Here is a 24,042-nt window from a genome sequence, read left to right on the forward strand (position 1 = left end):
CATATGTCCACGCCTAGATGATGTCACAGTTGATGATCGACTGAAAGCAAACTATCTCACTTCGTAAAAAATGTGCGCGCTGTCCAGCACGGGGAAATACTGCACGTGTCCCATGTATTCGCTTGGATATCCACGAGTCAGCAGGGTGGTGTGGTGGCAGTAGAGGTTTCACTGAGTGCTGTCGTAGTTTAACATGTTGCCGTGTGTCTTCAGGTTCTACATGGTTGGTTACTGCGATCGCAGTCACCGCATCGCTGTTGGAGCTCGTCAGGGTTCAGTTGTCCTCTACGATGTTCGGACTGGAAAATGCCAGGTACGTGAACAAAAAAAAATGAAAAAACCTTGTTAGCACACAGATCAACTAACCAACAGAGGAAATAACTTCATTATTCATCCATTCATCCCTTTTTTCCCCACTTACATCATTGAGCATCCATTTTTTATTGATCGTTTCAAAGTTTATCACAAAAATCTGGAATTGAAGAATTATTTATATTTTTTTGTGAGGGGGGTGCATTTCTCTACATGGCTGATTATCAGAAGTAGAACTAAAAAAATGAAAGAACTGTAATTATTCAAATTATGATTATTTGATGTGAATTGAAAATTGGTTGGTAAATTGGCTTCAAACAGTGATTCATTGTGGATTTAGCCTTTCACAGGTTTTGAAAATGTCATCTTTTAGATCTTGGTAACATTGCATAACATTAGCATGTGGTGAGTCCTAGTATGTGGGGCCTGTATCACAGGTCAGTGGTGTGTGTGAGATGGATTTTTAAATTTGTATATTTTTTTAACGGGAACCAATGCTCAGATGAAACATTTTCTTGTGGGTCTGAATGAAATATAATGTTTATTTTCTCATTTTGTTTTGTGTGTTTTAACACTAATGAGTACGATCACTGAAACTGCGAGGGAATATCAGTGACCACATTTTGTCCATGTGATGTGTTTCTCTGGACGCAATGCAAGTGTCTCAGTGTTGAGGGCCCCAGGAACTAGAAAAGGCCAAGGACGCACCTTTCACTTATTTGGTGGTTACTTTGGAGACATGGGGACTGGGTGGTTGTCATCCAGGCCCCAGCTGGTTCTGTAGTTTGATGGATGCAGCAGCAGTGAGCTCAGACTAGCGATGGGCAATATGGTCTGAAATCCATATTGTGATATGCACTGCAGCTTCTTGCGATGATGATATATATTATAATAGAACTATATCATAACAGGTTACATAGACCATAAGGACACCCAAACTGCTAAACTGCTGTTTATCTGACTCTTTACAAGGTGGACAGCATCTATCTTCATATGCCAGCAACTTTTGTGCCGTGTCTTCTCCAAAACTGGAGAGGTAGTAACAAAGTTGAACAGACTCAAGCCTAACACCACTGAAATTATTTTGTGTTTAAATGAAAACCTTTGAACCGCCTAAATCCCCATTATTTTGTACAACTATTTTCATAACAGTCCCTAGTTGCACAAGCATTTCTCAATTTATATCTCTATTTATTACATGCAGTATTTTATGATGGCACAACCACATTATAACAAAGTATTGTTATCTTTAAACGAAAATATAGTCAAAAATTTCAAGATACACATAGAACCTTTATTATTAAACATGCATAACAGTGCCTTAATGTTTCATGGCACCATGCTCTTTATTGTTCGGGTGTTTATTAAATCATATTTGTGGGGACTGCACGGTGGTTCTCCTAACAGTTTACTTTGTTGTGGACATTAATAGTTATAAACCGCATACTTTTCCCAGTAATCATACATTAAGTGGAGCTAACGGGTGAAGGTACAGACAGCTGCTAACAGTGCTCACAGCATTAGCATACAACATTAAATCCAAAGTGTCTACTGCAACAGAGGCATCTGATCCGTTAGGACGTTTGTGCTCTGTTAGGACGTTTGTGAGTATTTTCTGACAAACACTTGTTAAAACCTGGCTTATTGTGCAGTGAAACATACAGGGGTAGTTTCATCAACTGTTATCTTCTTCTTCTATGGCGTTTAACAGCAGCCAGTATCCGTATTGTTGCATTGCTGCCACCTTCAGTCCATTGACATGCATTACCACAATGGAATGATCTCTCTGCCGTAGGCCAAATGTATTTCATTTATACCATCTGCCGCATATACCGCGCACCCCTAGCTCAGACCTGAACCATGAGGTTTTGTCTCCAGTAGGAACTATTTTCTCAGGATTATCAAGTACCAGTAAGAGCTTTATTTGAAATGAGGGTACTTTAAAGTATGTGGTGTTTTTTATTTTGTGGGGCGGAGTGCCGGCGGTCTGTCACCAGTTTGTTCCCATGTTGGTTGTGGCTGTAAAAGCTGATTGGGTCGTCGCAAAGGGTAAGGCCTAAACACCATTTTGTTTTGACTTGTTTTCCCCGAGATTAACGATAAAGATGAGACTCCAGAGCACATTTTTGTCTTCAGGCACATTTAAATTTGATTGTGTGCATGTGTGTGTTGGCAGGGGTTAATTTGTTACGTATTGATTAGTAGTAAGCTGAGCGGTGGAGGCGATCATTTATATCTGATAACTGTGTGTGTGTGTGTGTGTGTGTGTGTGTGTGTGTGTGTAAAACATTTCTGTTGTAATATTTACAGTAAGACTTAGCACGGGTAAAGTTCTTTCTTATCAGAATGGATATTGATCTGTGATCTGATTAGTGTTTGATCAGTACAGATGTGTGTGTAATGGTCTTTTTTGACTGATGATATGTGTAGATTTAACAGCAACACACACAGTCTGTGTTGTTGTGGTTTAGGTTTTCAGTTTAAGGGACATGAAGATTGTGACTGGTGGGGGAAGCTGGACTTGGTTTTTGCTGGATGAGTTTGTCCAACCGTAGCCGGCGTTCCTCTGAGCGACCATCTGCCGTATCTTTGATCAGCCGATGGTGAATGGCCTTTTGTCACTCAGCGTGTGCGCATCCAGCTGCTTCTTTAACAGACTTTACTCAGTCGACTAATTGAACACAAAGAAACCACCGATCTGGACTGCTTGGATTGAGAACCGTTTTAGTTCCTGAAGATTTTTTTTTAGTTCCTTCCTTCAGCTGTGATGCTGCAGTAACTACTGGGTGGTTCCTGCAGCATTTGTAACAGTTTATAAAACGTCTACACAAAATGAACAACATGAGATGTGGACTGATGAGGAGGTCCAAACTCAGCTGAGCTCCAGTCCAGAACCATGACATCATCCAGGACCTCAGACTGTCAGACCATGGGCAGCTTGCTGAAAAATAATAAAAATAATTAGAACCGAAAGATTCCACAGCAGCTCACATTTGCAAAAATGTGTCCAGGAGCAACATGGTTCCTGTATCTGTTGGCTGTAGACAAAACAAAAAAGAAAACAGTTCCTAATTTAGTTCTGAACAGTTAATTCATTTGGACCAGAGTTTATCACAACAACAAGAACTAACTTTGCAAACTTCAGTGAAACTGGGAATTTTTCAGAAGTGAGCTTGTATGAGAGTCACGCAGTGATTGGTTAACTAGCATGTAGCTAACAAATGAAAAGGCGCTTCTTGAGTACCTCTGAAAATGATGCCACTCGCCTGACTAACTTCCAGCTGCTGAGTGAGCCACAAGGTAGTGCTGTGTCACCTGTAAGTCTACGCATTATTGTGACTGTAGCCTCAGTGTGAGGTTACGCCGCGATATGCCGGCGTCAGTGTTTGCGATTTGGTGAAATGGGAGGAGTTCAGAGTTTGATGATACATAGACTTTGTTACAGAATGAACACATATTAACCTAACTGACCAACACCAATCCACAATCAGACTTGTTTAATTACTTGGTAAAACATTTTGTCTAGCTAGCCAGCTAATTAAGCTACTATATGAATAATAAGTTAACTACCTGAAGTGAACATATTTGTAGTGTCAAGTCTGGTCTGGGAGCAGGCGCTGATGCTGCACATCACCACATCCACCGCTCCACTGAACCACTTTGGGTCATGGATGGCAACCACCCAGACAGACAGCTGGTCCATCAAAACCTTTCATAGGGAACCATCTGTCTGCTACAACCAGATGAAACGTGGGCTGTCTCATGACCTTCTCTGGTGGTCCTCAACCCTGAGGCACCTGTGTGTCATGTCCAGAGAGACAGACCACATGGACTAAATATGGTAACTGATGTTCCCTCACAGTGTCAGTGATCTTCCTCATCAGGCTGTCACTAAGTAACCGTTTATTAGACACAAAGTCATTCCAGAGAGACCCAAAGATCCTGCACAGAGACCTGGTGCCAAAGACATCCATTCGTCACTTTTTGTCACTGGTTAAAGTCCAAGTCTCACAACCAGACAGGAAGCACCAAGATCCTAAAGACTTGGACCTTCATTCTCCTACAAAGATATTGGCATCACCAAATACCTCTGACCTTTGACCTCATGACTCAAGATCTTCCCAGGCATCTCTGAATCTCAAAGACCAAGAACCCTGAGACATCAACATTATTGCTGGTTCTGTTATTAATAAGAGATCTGAAACTATCAGATCACAGACTGTTCTGAGCCCTTTGTGGATCTTAAAACAGTTTTATGACACTCACTGTGTTTACATGGACATTAATATTCCCATAGTAACTGGATATTCTGATTTTCTGATGACTTTAACCTGAATGAGTCCATAATCAGAGGGATCCATAATCTGTGTTTCTGATCCTAGTCTGATGGCTGGAGTGTCCACGTGTAAACACCTTCATCAGACTGACGTCCTGTTGAACTTTAGCGTTTTACAACATAAGACACAGAGGACGTGGCTATGAGTCTGTGTCATGTAATTCAGCTTTAATTAATTTCAAAGCTTGACTCTTAGTCTTGTCCATCCAAATTGGAAGTCCCAAAAACCAGTTTTATTTGTTATTATCTATCGTCCACCTGGTCGTTACTGTGAGTTTCTCTGTGAATTTTCAGACCTTTTGTCTGACTTAGTGCTTAGCTCAGATAAGATAATTATAGTGGGCGATTTTAACATCCACACAGATGCTGAGAATGACAGCCTCAACACTGCATTTAATCTATTATTAGACTCTATTGGCTTTGCTGAAAAAGTAAATGAGTCCACCCACCACTTTAATCATATCTTAGATCTTGTTCTGACTTATGGTATGGAAATAGAAGACTTAACAGTATTCCCTGAAAACTCCCTTCTGTCTGATCATTTCTTAATAACATTTACATTTACTCTGATGGACTACCCAGCAGTGGGGAATAAGTTTCATTACACTAGAAGTCTTTCAGAAAGCGCTGTAACTAGGTGTAAGGATATGATTCCTTCTTTATGTTCTCTAATGCCATATACCAACACAGTGCAGAGTAGCTACCTAAACTCTGTAAGTGAGATAGAGTATCTCGTCAACAGTTTTACATCCTCATTGAAGACAACTTTGGATGCTGTAGCTCCTCTAAAAAAGAGAGCTTTAAATCAGAAGTGCCTGACTCCGTGGTATAACTCACAAACTCGTAGCTTAAAGCAGATAACCCGTAAGTTGGAGAGGAAATGGCGTCTCACTAACTTAGAAGATCTTCACTTAGCCTGGAAAAAGAGTCTGTTGCTCTATAAAAAAAGCCCTCCGTAAAGCTAGGACATCTTTCTACTCATCACTAATTGAAGAAAATAAGAACAACCCCAGGTTTCTTTTCAGCACTGTAGCCAGGCTGACAAAGAGTCAGAGCTCTATTGAGCTGAGTATTCCATTAACTTTAACTAGTAATGACTTCATGACTTTCTTTGCTAACAAAATTTTAACTATTAGAGAAAAAATTACTCATAACCATCCCAAAGACGTATCGTTATCTTTGGCTGCTTTCAGTGATGCCGGTATTTGGTTAGACTCTTTCTCTCCGATTGTTCTGTCTGAGTTATTTTCATTAGTTACTTCATCCAAACCATCAACATGTTTATTAGACCCTATTCCTACCAGGCTGCTCAAGGAAGCCCTACCATTATTTAATGCTTCAATCTTAAATATGATCAATCTATCTTTGTTAGTTGGCTATGTACCACAGGCTTTTAAGGTGGCAGTAATTAAAGCCATCACTTGACCCAGCTATCTTAGCTAATTATAGGCCAATCTCCAACCTTCCTTTTCTCTCAAAAATTCTTGAAAGGGTAGTTGTAAAACAGCTAACTGATCATCTGCAGAGGAATGGTCTATTTGAAGAGTTTCAGTCAGGTTTTAGAATTCATCATAGTACAGAAACAGCATTAGTGAAGGTTACAAATGATCTTCTTATGGCCTCGGACAGTGGACTCATCTCTGTGCTTGTTCTGTTAGACCTCAGTGCTGCTTTTGATACTGTTGACCATAAAATTTTATTACAGAGATTAGAGCATGCCATAGGTATTAAAGGCACTGCGCTGCGGTGGTTTGAATCATATTTGTCTAATAGATTACAATTTGTTCATGTAAATGGGGAATCTTCTTCACAGACTAAAGTTAATTATGGAGTTCCACAAGGTTCTGTGCTAGGACCAATTTTATTCACTTTATACATGCTTCCCTTAGGCAGTATTATTAGACGGTATTGCTTAAATTTTCATTGTTACGCAGATGATACCCAGCTTTATCTATCCATGAAGCCAGAGGACACACACCAATTAGCTAAACTGCAGGATTGTCTTACAGACATAAAGACATGGATGACCTCTAATTTCCTGCTTTTAAACTCAGATAAAACTGAAGTTATTGTACTTGGCCCCACAAATCTTAGAAACATGGTGTCTAACCAGATCCTTACTCTGGATGGCATTACCCTGACCTCTAGTAATACTGTGAGAAATCTTGGAGTCATTTTTGATCAGGATATGTCATTCAAAGCGCATATTAAACAAATATGTAGGACTGCTTTTTTGCATTTACGCAATATCTCTAAAATCAGAAAGGTCTTGTCTCAGAGTGATGCTGAAAAACTAATTCATGCATTTATTTCCTCTAGGCTGGACTATTGTAATTCATTATTATCAGGTTGTCCTAAAAGTTCCCTAAAAAGCCTTCAGTTAATTCAAAATGCTGCAGCTAGAGTACTGACGGGGACTAGAAGGAGAGAGCATATCTCACCCATATTGGCCTCTCTTCATTGGCTTCCTGTTAATTCTAGAATAGAATTTAAAATTCTTCTTCTTACTTATAAGGTTTTGAATAATCAGGTCCCATCTTATCTTAGGGACCTCGTAGTACCATATCACCCCAATAGAGCGCTTCGCTCTCAGACTGCAGGCTTACTTGTAGTTCCTAGGGTTTGTAAGAGTAGAATGGGAGGCAGAGCCTTCAGCTTTCAGGCTCCTCTCCTGTGGAACCAGCTCCCAATTCAGATCAGGGAGACAGACACCCTCTCTACTTTTAAGATTAGGCTTAAAACTTTCCTTTTTGCTAAATCTTATAGTTAGGGCTGGATCAGGTGACCCTGAACCATCCCTTAGTTATGCTGCTATAGACGTAGACTGCTGGGGGGTTCCCATGATGCACTGTTTCTTTCTCTTTTTGCTCTGTATGCACCACTCTGCATTTAATCATTAGTGATCGATCTCTGCTCCCCTCCACAGCATGTGTTTTTCCTGGTTCTCTCCCTCAGCCCCAACCAGTCCCAGCAGAAGACTGCCCCTCCCTGAGCCTGGTTCTGCTGGAGGTTTCTTCCTGTTAAAAGGGAGTTTTTCCTTCCCACTGTAGCCAAGTGCTTGCTCACAGGGGGTCGTTTTGACCGTTGGGGTTTTACATAATTATTGTATGGCCTTGCCTTACAATATAAAGCGCCTTGGGGCAACTGTTTGTTGTGATTTGGCGCTATATAAAAAAATTGATTGATTGATTGATGTAAACATCACAATCTGAATTTGGTTTTACTCAGAATAACTTCAGTAATCTGATTGGTCACCATGTCAGTTTCATCCAAAACTCTGGTGTGTAGGGCTGCAAGTAATGATTCTTTCCATAATCGATTAATGAATTGATTATTTTCTTGATTAGTCAGTTTGGTGTTCGGTGCATCAAATACCAGAAAATGCTGGAAAATGTCAATCAACATTATTAAGAGTCAAAAGATGGTGACTCCAACCATCTCGTTTTGTCCACACTCTGTTTACTGCCAGACAGGAGGACATAAAATAAATGTAATATTTTTAACAAAGACTCAAAATGACTAATCAATGATCAAAATAGTAGATTAATCATCTTTTTCATTGATTAATTGTTACAGCTCCACTTGTGTATCTGGTCGCATGAAACTTTTTTCAATTTATGTTTGAAGAAAATGTTTGTGTTTGTCAAATTGTTTCTTTGTTTTTTTTTTTCTGCAGAGTGGGTGGGGCTGCAGAGTTGTCAGTCATAGCCAAGGCTTGTGGGGATAAATTGAATTTCACACCGTTGTGTCCTGAGGCGTTGGGCGAAGCTGTAAATGGTTTGATTGCTTCGCTGCTCTCTGATAGGCGGCTTGATTTTCCGGCACACTGGGACTGACGGACAGAAATATCACAGACACAGTAAACAGTTTGTTTTTTAAAACTCTCCTCGCGTATTTAATCTGGCATTTAATTAAGAGGACATAAACATCTTACTTTCTGGGTGTATTTATTTTCTGTGTCCATGTTTTAGGTGCCGTAAACACTGTAATGTTTAGGGGGCGTGGCCTCCGGGTACATTAACAGATGGGAAGACACAAGACTTGAATATTAAATGTATGGAAGAACTACAAAGTCAAAATGTCCTCTCAGTTATGATTAAGTCAGGAATGTTTGATGCAGTTCCACACCACCTTGTGGATGAAACGTTTGTATGTTGTGATGTCATTAGGTGCTTTGTATTTTTCTCACGTGACTCTTATCAGGTGGTTTTCCTTTTGTCAGGTGTTTTTTTTGTTGTTGTTGTTTTTCCTTCATGTCATTCTTGCAGTGCAGATGTGATTTACGTTTGAAAGAATTTTACTCGTGAGGGTGCTGCACTGCAAAAACGAGTGTCAATCAGGAGCAGCTTCGAATGTGTTTTTTGTACTCGTCAATTCGAACAATTTGAGGAGTCTTTATTGTCATACCTGATATGCTTCCACATGACATGATACAAGATTATATTTCAAAAGGTCCCGGTGGTTAAATAAACTAGACTAGGGAATATAAATAAATAAGAGCAAGAATAAAATAAAATAATAAACAGCACAGTTTGTGCAATTATTGTGCAAAAAACATATATGGTTGTGCAACTCAAACGTTCAACTTTGCAAATATACGGGTTTATAGAATTCCAGTGAGGCTGTGATTTGTCACTTTTCCAGTTTCACTCCTTCCTCTCCCGTCATATTTTAAAAGGTTTGCAGTTCGTACGCTGATTACATTTCGATCATGGATCGAATACATTTGGCAAAAAAGTCCGCAAATATGACCAATTTTAGGACACAAAGTCAGAAAAAGACGCTGAAATGACCCACAATTCATGGAAGAAAATTGTACGTATCGTATTGTTGGTTTGGAGGTTGACGATTGTATAAAGATGTGGAGCTTGTTGAGGGGCAAATCAATCCAGAAAAGGCCGCCGTTCCTGCGGCAAATTGCATAGAGACGCGACAAAGAACTTTAAAAGGGTCACACGCGCGTTGACGTCATTGCATGGCCACAGAGGTACAGAGTTGCAGAAGCATAAATCAGGCTTCAGGATTTTAAGGGACCACTAAGCAGCTGACTTAGAAAAAAGAGTGACTCATCCAAATGTAATCTTTTCAATGCACATAATGCCTGGTGCTTATTAAATGCAGGCGTTTATTTTTTTCAGACTAAGTTTTCACCTGATCATTAATCGAGGCCGGCCCCTATTCAAGGTCAGGGGTTTAATCAAGGGAATATGTAAGACTAATTGGTGCTGGGGATTCCCCGTAGATCGTTCGGTGCCTCCTGACTGTAACTAATCCATTACATACATGTAAGGGATTTTGCCCGTTTTGTATGTGTAACAGCTTTTTTCGATTTTATACATATAGCGGATTTCGATTATAAAGGACAAAATTTGCTGGCCCACCTGAATCCATTATATGCCAGTTTTGCTGTACAGTACATCTTGACCTGTTTACCTGTCTCTCCGTCTGTGCTTTGGCATCCTGTTTTTAGTAACGTGTGTTGAACATGCACAGCGAGGTGTTTAGCGGTCAGATTTTCAGGTCAGTAATCTGTTTTATGGTTAAAAGTGTGATCTCAAAGATGGGAAGAAAGTGAAAGTAAGAACTGAAGGCAAATTAGACGAATGGCAGAGGAATGAAGAAAAAGAAGAGCGAGAAGAGAGAAAGATGAGATTGTATCAATTTAGTTTCTGTTTTAGTCAGTGTAGGTGGGTTATTATTTCTGGCCACTGTGGCCGCGGCGTCTTAATCTCATCTGGAGGTGAGAGTGTGTAATCTCGGGCATGGGGGCGGGGCTTTGTGTGAGGGCGCTTATTACGTTACACGCCGTGCATCTGGCGGGATGTTTTATTGTGTTACACACAGAATGCTGTCGCTTGATTTGGTCCCTCGAGTTCTAGTAGCATCTGTTGGACAAGAAACCGCCCACATCTGATGGAATTATCCCGACCAAGAGAAACCAGTTTCTCTGAGATGTCGCCATGAAATTTTAACGAGTATCCACATTTCTTCTTCATCTCAATGAGAATTTATTGAAGTTTAACTGCTGCTGCAGTTTGGACGAGTTGAGTTTTGTGTGAAACAAACGGTCTCATAAACACTGAAGTTGTTTATTCCACCGTTTGTTGTTTTCAGTCGTCATGTGGTTTGTTTTTCTGAATCATTAAGTTGTGATGGTGGAATTTTTTTTTCTTTATTTCCTTCAAATTCCAGTGCATTCACTGGTGTGTTCTGTGATAGTCAGTCTGAACTTTACACAGGCTACAAGCAGTTCTCAGAACTTTAGCTTTATTTCTGAAAACACAAATGTGTATATCCTGTCACTCACGTGTACAGTGGATTTAAAGGACATGTCGCACTGAAATCATAACAATTTAGATTTAGGATGTTAGTGACCATCGATGATCCACTGGGATTACTTTGTGCACTTCCATGACCAATTTCAAAGTATACGGCATTCGCAGTAAACAGCTACAGAGACTTCTGAAAACAAAGTACTCGGTGTTTCCGACAAGTGACGTAGCTATTAGAAGCGTCCCAGCGTGCGCTTCAATGGAATGTAGCTGTTAACGTTAAGAACTGAGGCACAGATTCATTCCAAAGTTTATATAAGTGTGATGTTGTGTTATGAAGACTCGTTTTTAAGTGAAAACTGTTCTTTTTGATGTGGTCACGGTAAAAGCAGCTGTCCTGAGAAGAGTCGGTGCACCTGCAGCTGTGAGCCATAAATGCAGCCTGCCAGTAACAATCTCTGCTAGAGGTTCAGCTTTGTGCACGATTAATTATGAGTGTTGTTGTCAATAAAATAAAAAAAAAAACACATCTGCTGCCGAGGACAAAAACGTTGTGGAGATGTTCACAGCGGCAGGAGCCTCTCATCAGCTGCACAGCACACACACACACACACACACACACACACACACTCCAGCTCCAAACTCACACTTAAAGTTAAAAAAAAAAAAAAAAAAAAGCTAGCACAAAACGTAAAATCCTGAACATGCCAGACTCACCTAGAGGTAGATTTATTTCCAAATGTAAACTCCACACAATCAGAGGCCGCACGCACGTACGCACAAGCACTTGTTGGCTGCAGCTCCGCCTTTAGATCTCATCATTGTGTCACATAAAATAATGTCCATTAACTCCTGGAAATAATGTATTCTGACTTTTTCCAGTGTAACAAATCCATCTCCGTGTCAGGACGTCTGTTAAAAACAGTGTCATGTCCCCACGTCCATGTCCACAGCTTCAATAAACCAGCATCCACACAAACAGCATGTCACCACACTTTAGTTTCCAAAATCCGACACTCTAAAAAATTTAAGTGTTTCGGGGTGAAGTGTGTCGTCTCCTGTCTGTAAATCCTCTGGAAATCTGAGCCATCACTTTCGAACAAAAGCTCCAAAGTTTTGTTTTTGGACGGAGCAGGTTCTTTTCCCTCTGTCTGTCAGTCATCAGGATGTTTCTGCTCATTCTAAAATGTGCGTCACACACCGAGAATTGCCAAGTGGTACGTTTTCTGGAAATGCACCTGCTAACTCTGAGTGAGAGGAATAAAATACATCAGTGATCACTAATTATTAGCACATTTGCTGAGAGACTTGCAATCATGACTACTTTTATGTTGTCTTGCTAACTGGGACGTTTAAAAAAAAAAGTGAGACATGTCAAGGAATTCTTTGTTTTTCTCTGTGTGTGTGTGTGTGTGTGTGTGTGTGTGTGCGCGCGCGTGTAAGAATCCATTTTTTTGCAGTCGCACAAATATGATGCTAACTCTGTGTTCTTGTCTTTTTAGAACATTCATGGTCATAAAGGTCCAATCACAGCTGTGTCGTTCGCTCCTGATGGTCGTTACCTCGCGACTTACTCCAACGCTGACAGCCACATCTCCTTCTGGCAGGTAACTGACTCCACCCATATGTTTTCTGAAGGGCCTTTCACACTGAGCACGCAAAAGCAGCGCTCTTTGCTCTAAAACCCATTATTTTCTGAGATGGGTCAAAACTGAGCTTGCGCGTGCTGCTGCTTGACGTCAAACTCACCACGGTCAAAGTTCAACTCATTGCATCTTTCACAGCTGCGCACTGTGACATAGCTGCACACATCCAATTGAAAGGAGGCATCAGTCCAATATGAAAGACAGCAGAGTGTGGAAGGATGTGTCAGAGGAACAGGGATGAGAATTTTCTGTGGATCCGCGGATTTCCAACTTTTTCTGGGTTTCTGGACCATTTCTGAGATCGGTGTAAATTTGTTGAGAAAAAGTTTGGGAGTTGGTGCAGTGGGGTCATCCGTGCGAGTTAAACATTTCCTCATATGCATGGGTACCATAATAGCGCTGCCGAAACTACAAGTAAAAACGCGCAATGTCACTGGTTATTTTTTTCTACAACAGCGAACTTTCAACCAATCAGAATATCAGTAACAAAGTCACTGAAAATACCCGGATGTGGATTTTCTGCACGTTTCAGTCTGTCCAGCTGTGTGTTTAACATGCTGAAAATTATCAAGAGAGCGGAGCATGACCACACTAAAGACATAGGTAGTGGTGTAAAAAAACAGATTTAAATGGATATGGTTGGAGCGGGATGTGGACGGGACAAAGGCAATGTGTCCGCAAGTTAGACCTCCCTGATAAAGCCCTCTGCACATTACGAGGGCTGTCCATAAAGTATAGGTCCTTTTTATTTTTTTCAAAAACTATATGGATTTCATTCATATGTTTTTACGTCAGACATGCTTGAACCCTCGTGCGCATGCGTGAGTTTTTCCACGCCTGTCGGTGACGTCATTCGCCTGTGAGCACTCCTTGTGGGAGGAGTCGTCCAGCCCCTCGTCGGAATTCCTTTGTCTGAGAAGTTGCTGAGAGACTGGCGCTTTGTTTGATCAAAATTTTTTCTAAACCTGTGAGACACATCGAAGTGGACACGGTTCGAAAAATTAAGCTGGTTTTCAGTGAAAATTTTAACGGCTGATGAGAGATTTTGAGGTGATACTGTCGCTTTAAGGACTTCCCATGGAGCGAGACGTCGCTCAGCGCTCTCAGCCGCCGTCGTCAGCCTGTTCAAGCTGAAAACCTCCACATTTCAGGCTCTATTGATCCAGGACGTCGTGAGAGAACAGAGAAGTTTCAGAAGAAGTCGGTTTCAGCATTTTATCCGGATATTCCACTGTTAAAGGAGATTTTAATAATGAAAGACGTGCGGACGGGTCCGCGCGTCAGGACGCAGCCGACGCGGTGCGGCGGCACAGGAAAAACACCTCCATGTTGATAACCATTTGTAAAATCCAGGCAGCTTTTGATGGCTTTCAGTGGAGTGAGTATATGAGAAATTGTTTAACAGCTGGACATGTTCCAACTTGTCCTTAAGTCTTCCAACAGAGGTGTTTTTCCTGTGGCGGAGCGTCGCGGCGGCTGCGAGCCGACGCTGCAATCCATCCGCACGTCTTTCATTAAAAAAATCTCCTTTAACAGTGGAATATCCGGATAAAATGCTGAAACCGACTTCTTCTGAAACTTCTCTGTTCTCTCACGACGTCCTGGATCAATAGAGCCTGAAATGTGGAGGTTTTCAGCTTGAACAGGCTGACGACGGCGCCTGAGAGCCTGAGTTATCTGTAACGTCCGATACATTTTTGGGTGGTTTATTGTTTTATCTTTATCTGAGATAACTTTTCAGTTATCTGATTATCTGTTATCAAAGTAATTTTTTTGGTTATCTGTGCCCACCACTGTAAATCAGTTTCCTCGGATCCATGGAGTTTCGAGGAGAATAAATGTCACTCAAAGCCTGGCTGTTGTGGCAGTTGTCGTAAAGCGGGACTGGTTGGTTGCTGCGGTGACACTGTGTAGCTCCTGTGCGAAGCTTAGCTAAACGTAGCATGTGGACATCGCAAACTTTTAGAACTTTCAAGTTTTTAAAAGAAGAATTTTGCAGCATGTCTGTGTCATGGAGCGACATCAGACAGAGCGAAGATGGCGAGAAAGACGGTTTGAAAAAGTGTGATAAGGACAAGAATCCATGGAATTGTTTCTGGCTTCATGAACACACCTGAAAGATAAACGGGAAAAGCGAACTGGTAAGAATTTTTATCTCTGGAAAATAAACATCGTGCTGTTCAAACAGAAGTTCAGAAAACATTATGTGCCTTTTTTTCTTTCATTAATCTAGACTCTTTCGTTTCAAATATTTTTATTAGAGGCATGAACAGTATTAAAACATGCATTTTGACAGTTTTTTTTATATTATACAGAGCGCAACGTAAAGTGCATAAATAGAAAATAAACAAATGCGTTTCAAGTATTAACGAGGCTTGCTAAGTAAACAAATATATACATCACTCACACTTCCATTGCCTCCTCAGTAATAATATTGAAAAGTAAATGTATAAAAAAATCAAAATTGAACTTAACGTCCTATTACTCCACAAATATTAATACCAGAACATAGAACCCCCTGACACCCTCCCTTACCCACCCCTTACTGCACATGCTAGCCATTTTCTAGAAACGATAAAAAGGGCTGCCAAATCCTGTTGAAAATGTTTATGTCATTATTAAGTTAATATCGTATTCTCTCAAGGTGTAATGTATCTGTCAGTTCTGTGACCCACATCATAAATGTGGGAGTGTCACTGTCTTTCCAAAACTGTAGAATAAGCTTCTTTGCAATAACTAAAGAGTATGCTACAAAACACAATTGTGCATGGTTCATATTCCTTGTTTCTTTTGAGACCCCAACTTTTGATAGAAAATCAAAAATATTGCTCCACAACAGCTGTAACTTAGAGCAGAGTGCATAGGAATGAAGTAATGTTCCTTGCTCCATCATACATTTTTCACACAAAGGTGAACTTGTTGGGTAAATTTTATGAATTTTCAATCTTGAATAATGTAACCTATGCACAATCTTGTATTAAGCAGTGACGAGCATTTATTGAAATATTACTTATATTGAGTAAAGCCTGTTTCCAAATTTCTTCACTAATAGCTACCCCAAATTCCTTCTCCCACTCTGCTTTGATATGAACAGTCGATGGATTACCTACTTCTTGGAGGTAAATTGCCGATATTCTCAACTCGGGGCCTGAGCTTTCACTTAGACATCTATCCAATATATCTGGAACAATATTTTGGTATTGTGGTATAAAAGACCTGATATAATTTCGTATTTGTAAATACCTAAAGAAATGACTGTTTGGTAATCCAAATCCTTCTTGTAATTGTTGAAATGTCAACAAAGAGTTGTCCAAATAAAGGTCTTTAATCACACACAGGCCCAATTCTCTCCATAAATTAAAAGCTCCATCTGTACATGAAGGGTGAAACGAAGGGTTGGATGAGATAGGTAGGTACAGCGAAAATGTTTTAAGTTTCAAGTGTTTTAACATCTGTTTCAAAACTCTCACCGTATTACTAATGATAGGATTATTATTATAACGCTCACCAGTCTGTGGTGTAGGAGAAAGCAGTATTGCCTCTATAGAGTATGGAAGACAATCCTCTCGTTCCATCTGCAGCCCTTTAGGGATCAGGGCTGTATCATCAAGAAGACAAGAGATTGTTTTTATGTTTACAGCCCAATAGTAATGCATAAAGCTAGGAAGGGATAGTCCTCCAAGAATTTTGTGTTTTATAAGGTGTTCTTTTTTATTCTATGGGCTTTGTAATTCCAAATGAAAGGCATAATAATCGAATGAATTTTTTTAAAAAAGGACTTTGACAAAAACACGGGTACATTTTGTAGCAAATACAAAAATTGTGGGAGGAATACCATTTTTATTGCGTTCACCCTGCCTACAAGTTAAATGGGAAGTGTTTTCCAAAACAGAATATTATCTTTCAGCTTTTCTAACAATTGGGGTAAAGTTATTGCTTAAAAGTGAGCCATAAGATTTTGTTATTGTTATACCTAAATATGTAATTTTTTCTGAGGCCACTTTAAAAGGGAGAGATGCAAGCCAATCAGACCGGTCCAAACTTACAGGCAGTAGCTCACCTTTACCCCAGTTAATCCTATACCCAGAAAAAGTTCCAAATTCATTGATAACTGAAAGAATAGCCGGGATAGAAATCTGTGGTTGTGTCACATATAATAAAATGTCGTCCGCGTATAAAGAGATTTTATTGAATGTATATTTTGTGTTATAACCATGTATTTGAGGATGCCTACGGATTCTGCCAGGGGTTCTAGTGCCAGTGAGAAGAGTAATGGACTTAAAACACAACCCTGCCTTGTACCTCTCCAGAGCTAAAATTGGGAGGATAATGTTTGGTTTGTACGTATTTTGGCTGAGGGGTCCTTGTAGAGCACTTTAATCCATGAGTTGAAATTATTTCCCAGTTCATACTTTTCCAAAACAGCAAAGAGGTAAGGCCATTCAAGTTGGTCGAATGCCTTTTCGGCATCTAAACTAAGCAGTACTAATTCCTGTTGCATTCTGGGAGAGTAAATTATGTTGAACAAACGCCTAAGATTACTATGTGAGCACCTGTCTGGGACAAAGCCAGTCTGATCAGAGTCGACCAGTTTCCCCATCACTTTGCTGAGTCTTTTTGCCAAGATTTTAGCCAGGATTTTCTGATCTGAATTTAACAGTGAGATTGGTCTGTATGAAGCTACTTGTTCTAAATCTTTCCCTTTTTTAGGGAGAACAGTAATCGTTGCTTCATTTAGAGTTGGCGGCAAGCACCCCACCTTGTATGCATTGTTGTACATTTTAAGTAAATATGGAGTCAATTTCAGCTTAAGATGTTTATAGAATTCATTGCCTATCCCGTCGGGGCCTGGACATTTGCCGTTCTTCAAGGAGTCTATTGCTTTATTTATTTCCTCACATGTAATTTTAGCATTAAGAGCACTTTGATCTGTTTGATTAAGTACAGATAGATTACATTTATCTAAAAAATGCTGCATGCTGTTGGGGGCAGCAGTGGCACATGATGTATAAAGGGATTCATAGAACAGTTTAAAATAATCATTTATATTCTTGTGATTTGTTGCCAATTCCCCAATACTCGACCTAATTTTATGAATTGATCTGTCACTCTCCAGTTTTTTTAGTTGTCTAGCTAAGAGTCTTTGTGGCTTATCTCCAAATTCAAAATACTTTTGTTTCATATAGGTAAAAGTCCTTTTAATATTATTGGATAAGATCTGATTCAGCTTGTACTTTAGAACACAAATAGAATTATATTTATCCCAAGAAGGTGAACGAGCATTATCATTCTCTAAATTTTGTATCTGTTGTTCCAGTTTCACTTGTTCTGCAATGATTTGCTTCCTCTGACCAGCCTGAAAAGAAATTATGCAACCTCTGATGTATGCCTTATAGGTTTCCCAGAGAGTAGCTTGTGAGGTATCTTCCAAATCATTTGTATCAAAAAATACATTAGTGTGTAGATTTAAGTAATCTTTGAATTTTGTATTATTTAAAAGTTGAGGGTCAAACCTCCAAACCCTCTCTGAGTTCACTAAGTTGCCTATTTTAAAAGTGAAAGTCACTGGGCAGTGATCCGATATAATTATGTTATGATATTTGGATTCACTGACGGAAGGAAGTATTTTACCATCAACCAAAAAATAATCAATCCTTGAATATACATTGTGTACTTGAGAGTGGAAAGAGTACTCTCTCCCAGTTGGGTTGAGTCCACCAAACATCGCATAAATTAGAATTTTTCATAAATGCTTTAACCAGATCCCTTGCATTAAAATTTATTACTTTTCGAGTTTGTGATTTGTCTAAATATGGATCAAGCACCCAATTAAAATCGCCACCTATGATTAATTGCACATTAGGAATGTCAGGTATTAGGCTAATGATTTTTCTAAAGAATTCACAGTCATCAAAATTAGGACCATAAATATTCACCATAATTATTGGATTGGCGTGCAGCTCTCCCGTAACCAACACATATCTCCCATTTTTATCCACTACTGTAGATGTCTGTTTGAAAGCAACTCCTTTTTTAATGAGAATAGCCACCCCCCTAACTTTGGCTGAAAATGTTGAATGATATACCTGATTGATCCATCTGCATCTTAATTTATTATGCGCATCGTTTTTTAAATGAGTCTCTTGTAAGAATATAATGTCTGCTTTGAGGCTTTTAAGATGGGATAAGACTTTTCCTCGCTTCACAGGCTCATTAACACCTTTCACATTCCAGGTACAGTAGGTCACAGAACCACTTGACTTTGTGTTGACATAAAACATTAGCACGTTTATTTGTTATGTGCATGTGCAGTCCCTCCCCCTCCCCATTTGTAAAACCCACTGAACAAAAAACAGAGCAAAACATAACACGTAAATACTGCATCCTAAAAAAGGGGGGATGCCACTACTATAAAAAGAAAAGAAAAAACAAACTAAAACTAAGCTCTTTATCTTAACTTCCAAAACCACAATCAAAGACAACTGCAGCTGCTCATAGTCTCATTGGACAAAGCATAACAATGCGTAACAAATGTCCCTCTACAGTGAATAAACATCTTTATGGCGTTAGATTCAAATATAAACGTAAGAGTGAGTACCATACCTTCCCCGAGCCCAGATTATATAATGCAAAAGTCCGCCGTGTGCACTTTGGTGCTTCTCGTCACTTTTTTCTCTCCGCGCACCTCGGTGTCCTCACGTCACTGTCTTTCTGCTGTAGCAACGTGTTCCTGTACGTAACGATAGGCTTTGTCCGCATCCGTGAACATAAGCTCTGATCCATTGTGAGTCACTCTCAGTCTGGTGGGGTACAGGAGGCCGAATCTCACCCCGGGCTGATCACGTAACAGTTTCCTGGTTGGGGTAAATGCAGCACGACGTTTCACCACTTCTGGGGGCAGATCTCGAAAAATATAGATGGGGTCCTCTCCAATCTTCAGAGTACCTTTCAGTAATACTTTACGTAGAATCTCATCCAAGGTGTGACAGTAATGTACTCTGGCAATAAGATGTCTCGGGGGACCGTCATCTCCCGAGCGCGCGCGCCCTGCTCTGTACGCGCGGTCCAGCAGTGGAGGCTCGGACAGATCCAGGGTCTCTTGTAACAACTGTGACACAAAACTGCTCACCCGCTGACCGTGTTCTCTGCCCTCTTTTACCCCGACCACCCTAATATTTTGTCTCCTGGAGTGGCCCTCCAGGCCCATGCACTTCTCTGCGAGCTCCTCCAGTTTGCTTGATAGGTGCTTAACTTTGTTCTCCAATTCGGCAACAGTGTAACCTGTGCCCTCGGCCACCTCCGCCATTTCTTTAAGCTTATCACCATGCTCGTCCAGGCGCTTCGTCAAAGAGGAGATGGCTGCATCATTATCGGCCCTCAGTGCAGCAATTTCACCTTGTAGTGTACTACAAATGTCGGTTTTTGCCTGAGATAAGTCTGAGCGCAAGGCAGCTATAGCATCCAGCACTTGTTGGTTACTCGTCCCGTCCATATTAGCCCGGGCCTCGCTGCCCCTCCCGGAGGTTTCATCTGCGCTCGCCTCATCAGTCCCTGCCGACTTCAAAGTCCCTTTTTTAGGCGGCATATTCAGTGTTCACGAGTAGTATTTGGTTTATAACTGTAGCAGGTTAAATGACCGACAGATTAACACATACTTTGTCGAATTTTGAAGCTTTTACTCGGTTTACCTGCAGAGCCGAAACACTTTGCGACTTACTCTCCCATGGCTGGAACCGGAAGTCAATCTAGACTCTTTCATTGGGAAAAAAAAAAAGACATTGTGGCTTTGAATGAATTTAGGCCACATGAATTTACACAACAATGTAAATTAGTTTTTATTAATGTAGACTTTTTTCATTGGAAAAAAGACATTGTGGCTTTGAGTGGATTTACAGGAATTTACACAAGAAAGTGTGGCTTTTTACTATAAGGTATGTTATTGATATTTTACCCTGATTTTTAAAATATTCTACAAGCTATAGCTGTGGTTTTTGAAATACTTTAACAGTCTTTTGTGGTTTTTGAAATACTTTAACAGTCTTCATGAATTTCATGTAGTTTAATTGTTCTGAGTTAATGCATAATTTGGTTTACAATTAAAAGGAAAATCATTCCAGTTCCTACTTCCACGTCATATTCTGTTATTTCAACATGATCGTTGACGGTTCAAATGAAAGGTTGAATCTAGGATCATTTTAAATATGCACTAATTTTGAGATTTGCTTTTCCAGGAGATGTTGAAAATGTATCAGTAGATGAAAATTTTATTTGGTTTCTGGGGCCCCACGAGGCCCTAGACCCCGGCTCCCCCGGGGGGGGGGGCACCCCCCAGACCCCCTGGAAATTTTCCTTGGATTTCACAATTGTCATTTCACAGCCCTGATTTATACTGTGCACTGCAAAACCCCTGTTTGTATACGGATTTTCATCAAAATTTGTTTCCATGTTCCGTTTATTTCGTCATATAAAACCGCGAGCTGTCAAAATAAAGCCATATGGCTTATGGCTTTATTTTGACACGAAACGCGCTTTTTCTTCAAACGTGACCCAATGGAGAAAAACAAATGAACTCTTTCTTCTTCTGTGGCGTTTAACGGCAGCCAGCATCCTTATTGTTGCATTGCTGCCACCTGCTGCATCAGTCTGTTATAGCAGCACTAAATCCATGAATCCAGTGTCTTTCAAGTATTTAAAAAACCAACACTTCCCCACCTCACTTGACCTTATGGCTAAAATACTTCCTACAGAAACTTCTTTCAGACCTTACAATTGAATTCCTTCAGTTTTTACTCTTAATCTCTTAAATGATTTACACATAGTTATATGAAATTTCAGTATATTTCAGAGCTCATTGCAGGTTAAGGAACGAGACTTTAAGTTAGTTTTGGCAAGTTCAGTGATATCTGTCCAATGCTATGGCATTTATAGTAGGTACATATGTTGTAGCATGAGGCAGGTATCACTGAAAGAAGGTCTACATAGACAGTTTCTTTGATTACAGTCAGGTTTCCACACTCCCCAACATACAAAAACTATAAAATGGAAATTCATGAAATCAGGTCTCTGTAGTGGCCCCGAAATGCCTCTAAAATGCTCAAAACCTGTGAGGTTCTGGGGGCTTCGCCCTCTGAGCCCCCACCAGGGGCACTGCTCCCAGACCCCGCTAGGGGCCTACAGCGGCCCCCAGACCCCACCCATTTTCAGAGTTTTTTCTTTGCCCATTCTCATCCCTGGGAACATCAGTGCTACAGATTTGTACACAGCCATTTTCTAAAGTAAATCCTTACAAATGTTTTGTTTGTTTGTTTGTTTATTTTTACCTCAGGATTAATTTGTGATTACTATACATTTTGAAGTAAAAAAAAAAAAACATTTCTTACATTAGAAAACTTGTAATTAAAATAGTTTTAAATATAAAAAATTCTTTAGAAATATTTGCTGTTCATCTGTTAATTAAAACCATAACTTGTCTGTTGTTGTTTCAGATTAGATGATTTCTTGATTAACATTATAATGAACTTTGGACATTTATTTTTATACAAATACTGTAAAATGGCATGAAAGTAATGTGTACATTTTTAATGTGTACATTCATATCTCCATTTCAAACAGCAAAAAAGACACTAAATAAATATAACCTCATGATGACATGTTTTCATTTAGTAATTTCAATATCTAATTATTTCCTTGTTGACTTTGATTCCTTTTAACGTTGCAATAAGGAAATAGTAATTACTAAAATATTAATTTGACAAATTCATGAATTTGCAGCTTAAAGGCTAAGTTAATGTTTGCCAATAAAACTTCAGTGTTCAAGGTTATCCAGTCGTAACGTTTTTAAAGGAACGGCATCAGTTTCTGGAATCCTCCACGTGGTTTAAAGAAGCAGTCATCTCAGAACACTGAATAAAAGCTGAAATAAATCTTCAAAATATTATTTTAAAATAAAGTTATGTGGAAATAAATTTGAAGTTCTAACAGATTAAACTTGCGTTATTAGGAAAAAAAAAAGTTTTCCATGAGGCACCTATGGGAACATCTTGGATTTGCGAACATTCATGTTGTTATTTCTTATACAGTGACATAGTTGTTACACACTGGGTTTCAAACCCGTCCATGTGCCACTCTCCTGGTACATTTGGAGTTGCATCAGGAAGGGCATCCGGTATAAAACTGTTCTCTCTGCCCTTTGACCTGTCAGCCTACACCGATGGTATTCCTGTTAGTGTAAACACTGCAGTGCACCGTCCAGACGGCTGCCACGGTAACAAGTGTCCGCCAGAGTCTGTCTCCAGAGGGACAGGGAGGGGTGACGGTGATGGGTTTTTCTCACACACAGACAAACACACAGAGCAGATTCAGAATCAGGCTCCGCCTCCTGCACAGGACACAGGGACTGAAGGCAAACAAACAGGTATCATCAGTTCTCACCTGGAGAGATGAGACGGCGTGGTTATTAATAAGCTTCTCTGAACTCCTCCTCAGATGAACACCAGCCTCCTGGGGAGCATCGGGATGCTGAACTCCGCCCCTCAGCTACGCTGCATTAAGACCTACCAGGTTCCTCCGGTGCAGCCGGCGTCTCCAGGCTCCCAGAACCACCTGAAGCTCGCTCGCCTCATCTGGACCTCCAACCGTAACGTCATCCTGATGGCTCACGATGGCAAGGAGCACCGCTTCATGGTCTGAACCCACCGCAGGTCCTGCAGCTTCTGGTTCCAGGGTTTGAGCGCCCGCACCTCAAACTTACTGTCATATTTTTATTTCCTGTGAAGCTGAACCGTATCAGATCCTCGCTGATCGTGTTTACAGAAATCCTTATTTATTTGTTTTAGTAGTGAAATGAAAGCAGCAAATGTTTGCGACAACATTCAGCTGTTTGTTTTGTTGATGTGTTGTTGTTGTTATTAAAGGACCAAACATCCATCCATTAACGGTCAGGTGGAGAAATAAAAACATTTTCCTTCACTTCCTGAGTCCGAGATCGCTAAAGTCAGCTCGCTAATAAAAACACATCATGTGTTTTTAATTCCACCAATAAATAACATTCTTTTTTGTGGTAGCAATGTGGTGTTTTTTTTTTTTTTTTAGATCAAAATATGTAAAATTATTCCTGTGTCAGTCTGTGACAGATTCACTCATTCATTATCTAAACCTGCTTATTACAGTTAAGGGTCACCAGGATTTGGGTTATTGGTTAGGAGGTGGGGTTTACCCTGGACAGACCACCACTCCACCTCAGAACACACACGAAACATCATCACTTTTCCAGCCCATTTTCTTCAAACAGTCAGAGGATGAACACATGAACATTTCCATCAATCATTGACAAATGCAAATCATATGGTAAGTGGCAAGTGAGGGAAGCCACCAAGACACCCAGACAACTCTGAAGGAGTGGCTGTGATTGGAGAAACCTCAGTTAGTTGCATCACCAGGCACAGCGTCATGCCGGGTCAAAAGGATTCTCATAAAA

At 40.2% G+C, this 24,042-nt stretch overlaps 1 protein-coding gene across 2 annotated transcripts in view; it reads left to right on the top strand.

Annotated features, from left to right (window-relative positions):
* Positions 1–23,488, top strand: part of LOC117529978 (WD repeat-containing protein 7) — a 128,460-nt gene extending 104,972 nt beyond the window's left edge. For both annotated transcript variants that reach the window (XM_034192894.1, XM_034192895.1), the window contains 3 exons: positions 214–313; positions 12,423–12,527; positions 23,052–23,488. In XM_034192894.1, coding sequence (XP_034048785.1) covers positions 214–313; positions 12,423–12,527; positions 23,052–23,255 — 409 coding nt within the window. In that variant the 3' untranslated portion in view covers positions 23,256–23,488. The remainder of the gene's footprint in view (positions 1–213; positions 314–12,422; positions 12,528–23,051) is intronic.
* The last annotated feature ends 554 nt before the right edge of the window (positions 23,489–24,042 follow it).

The sequence above is a fragment of the Thalassophryne amazonica genome, chromosome 17 (genome assembly GCF_902500255.1).
Source record: "Thalassophryne amazonica chromosome 17, fThaAma1.1, whole genome shotgun sequence".
Classification (NCBI taxonomy): Eukaryota; Metazoa; Chordata; class Actinopteri; order Batrachoidiformes; family Batrachoididae; genus Thalassophryne; species Thalassophryne amazonica.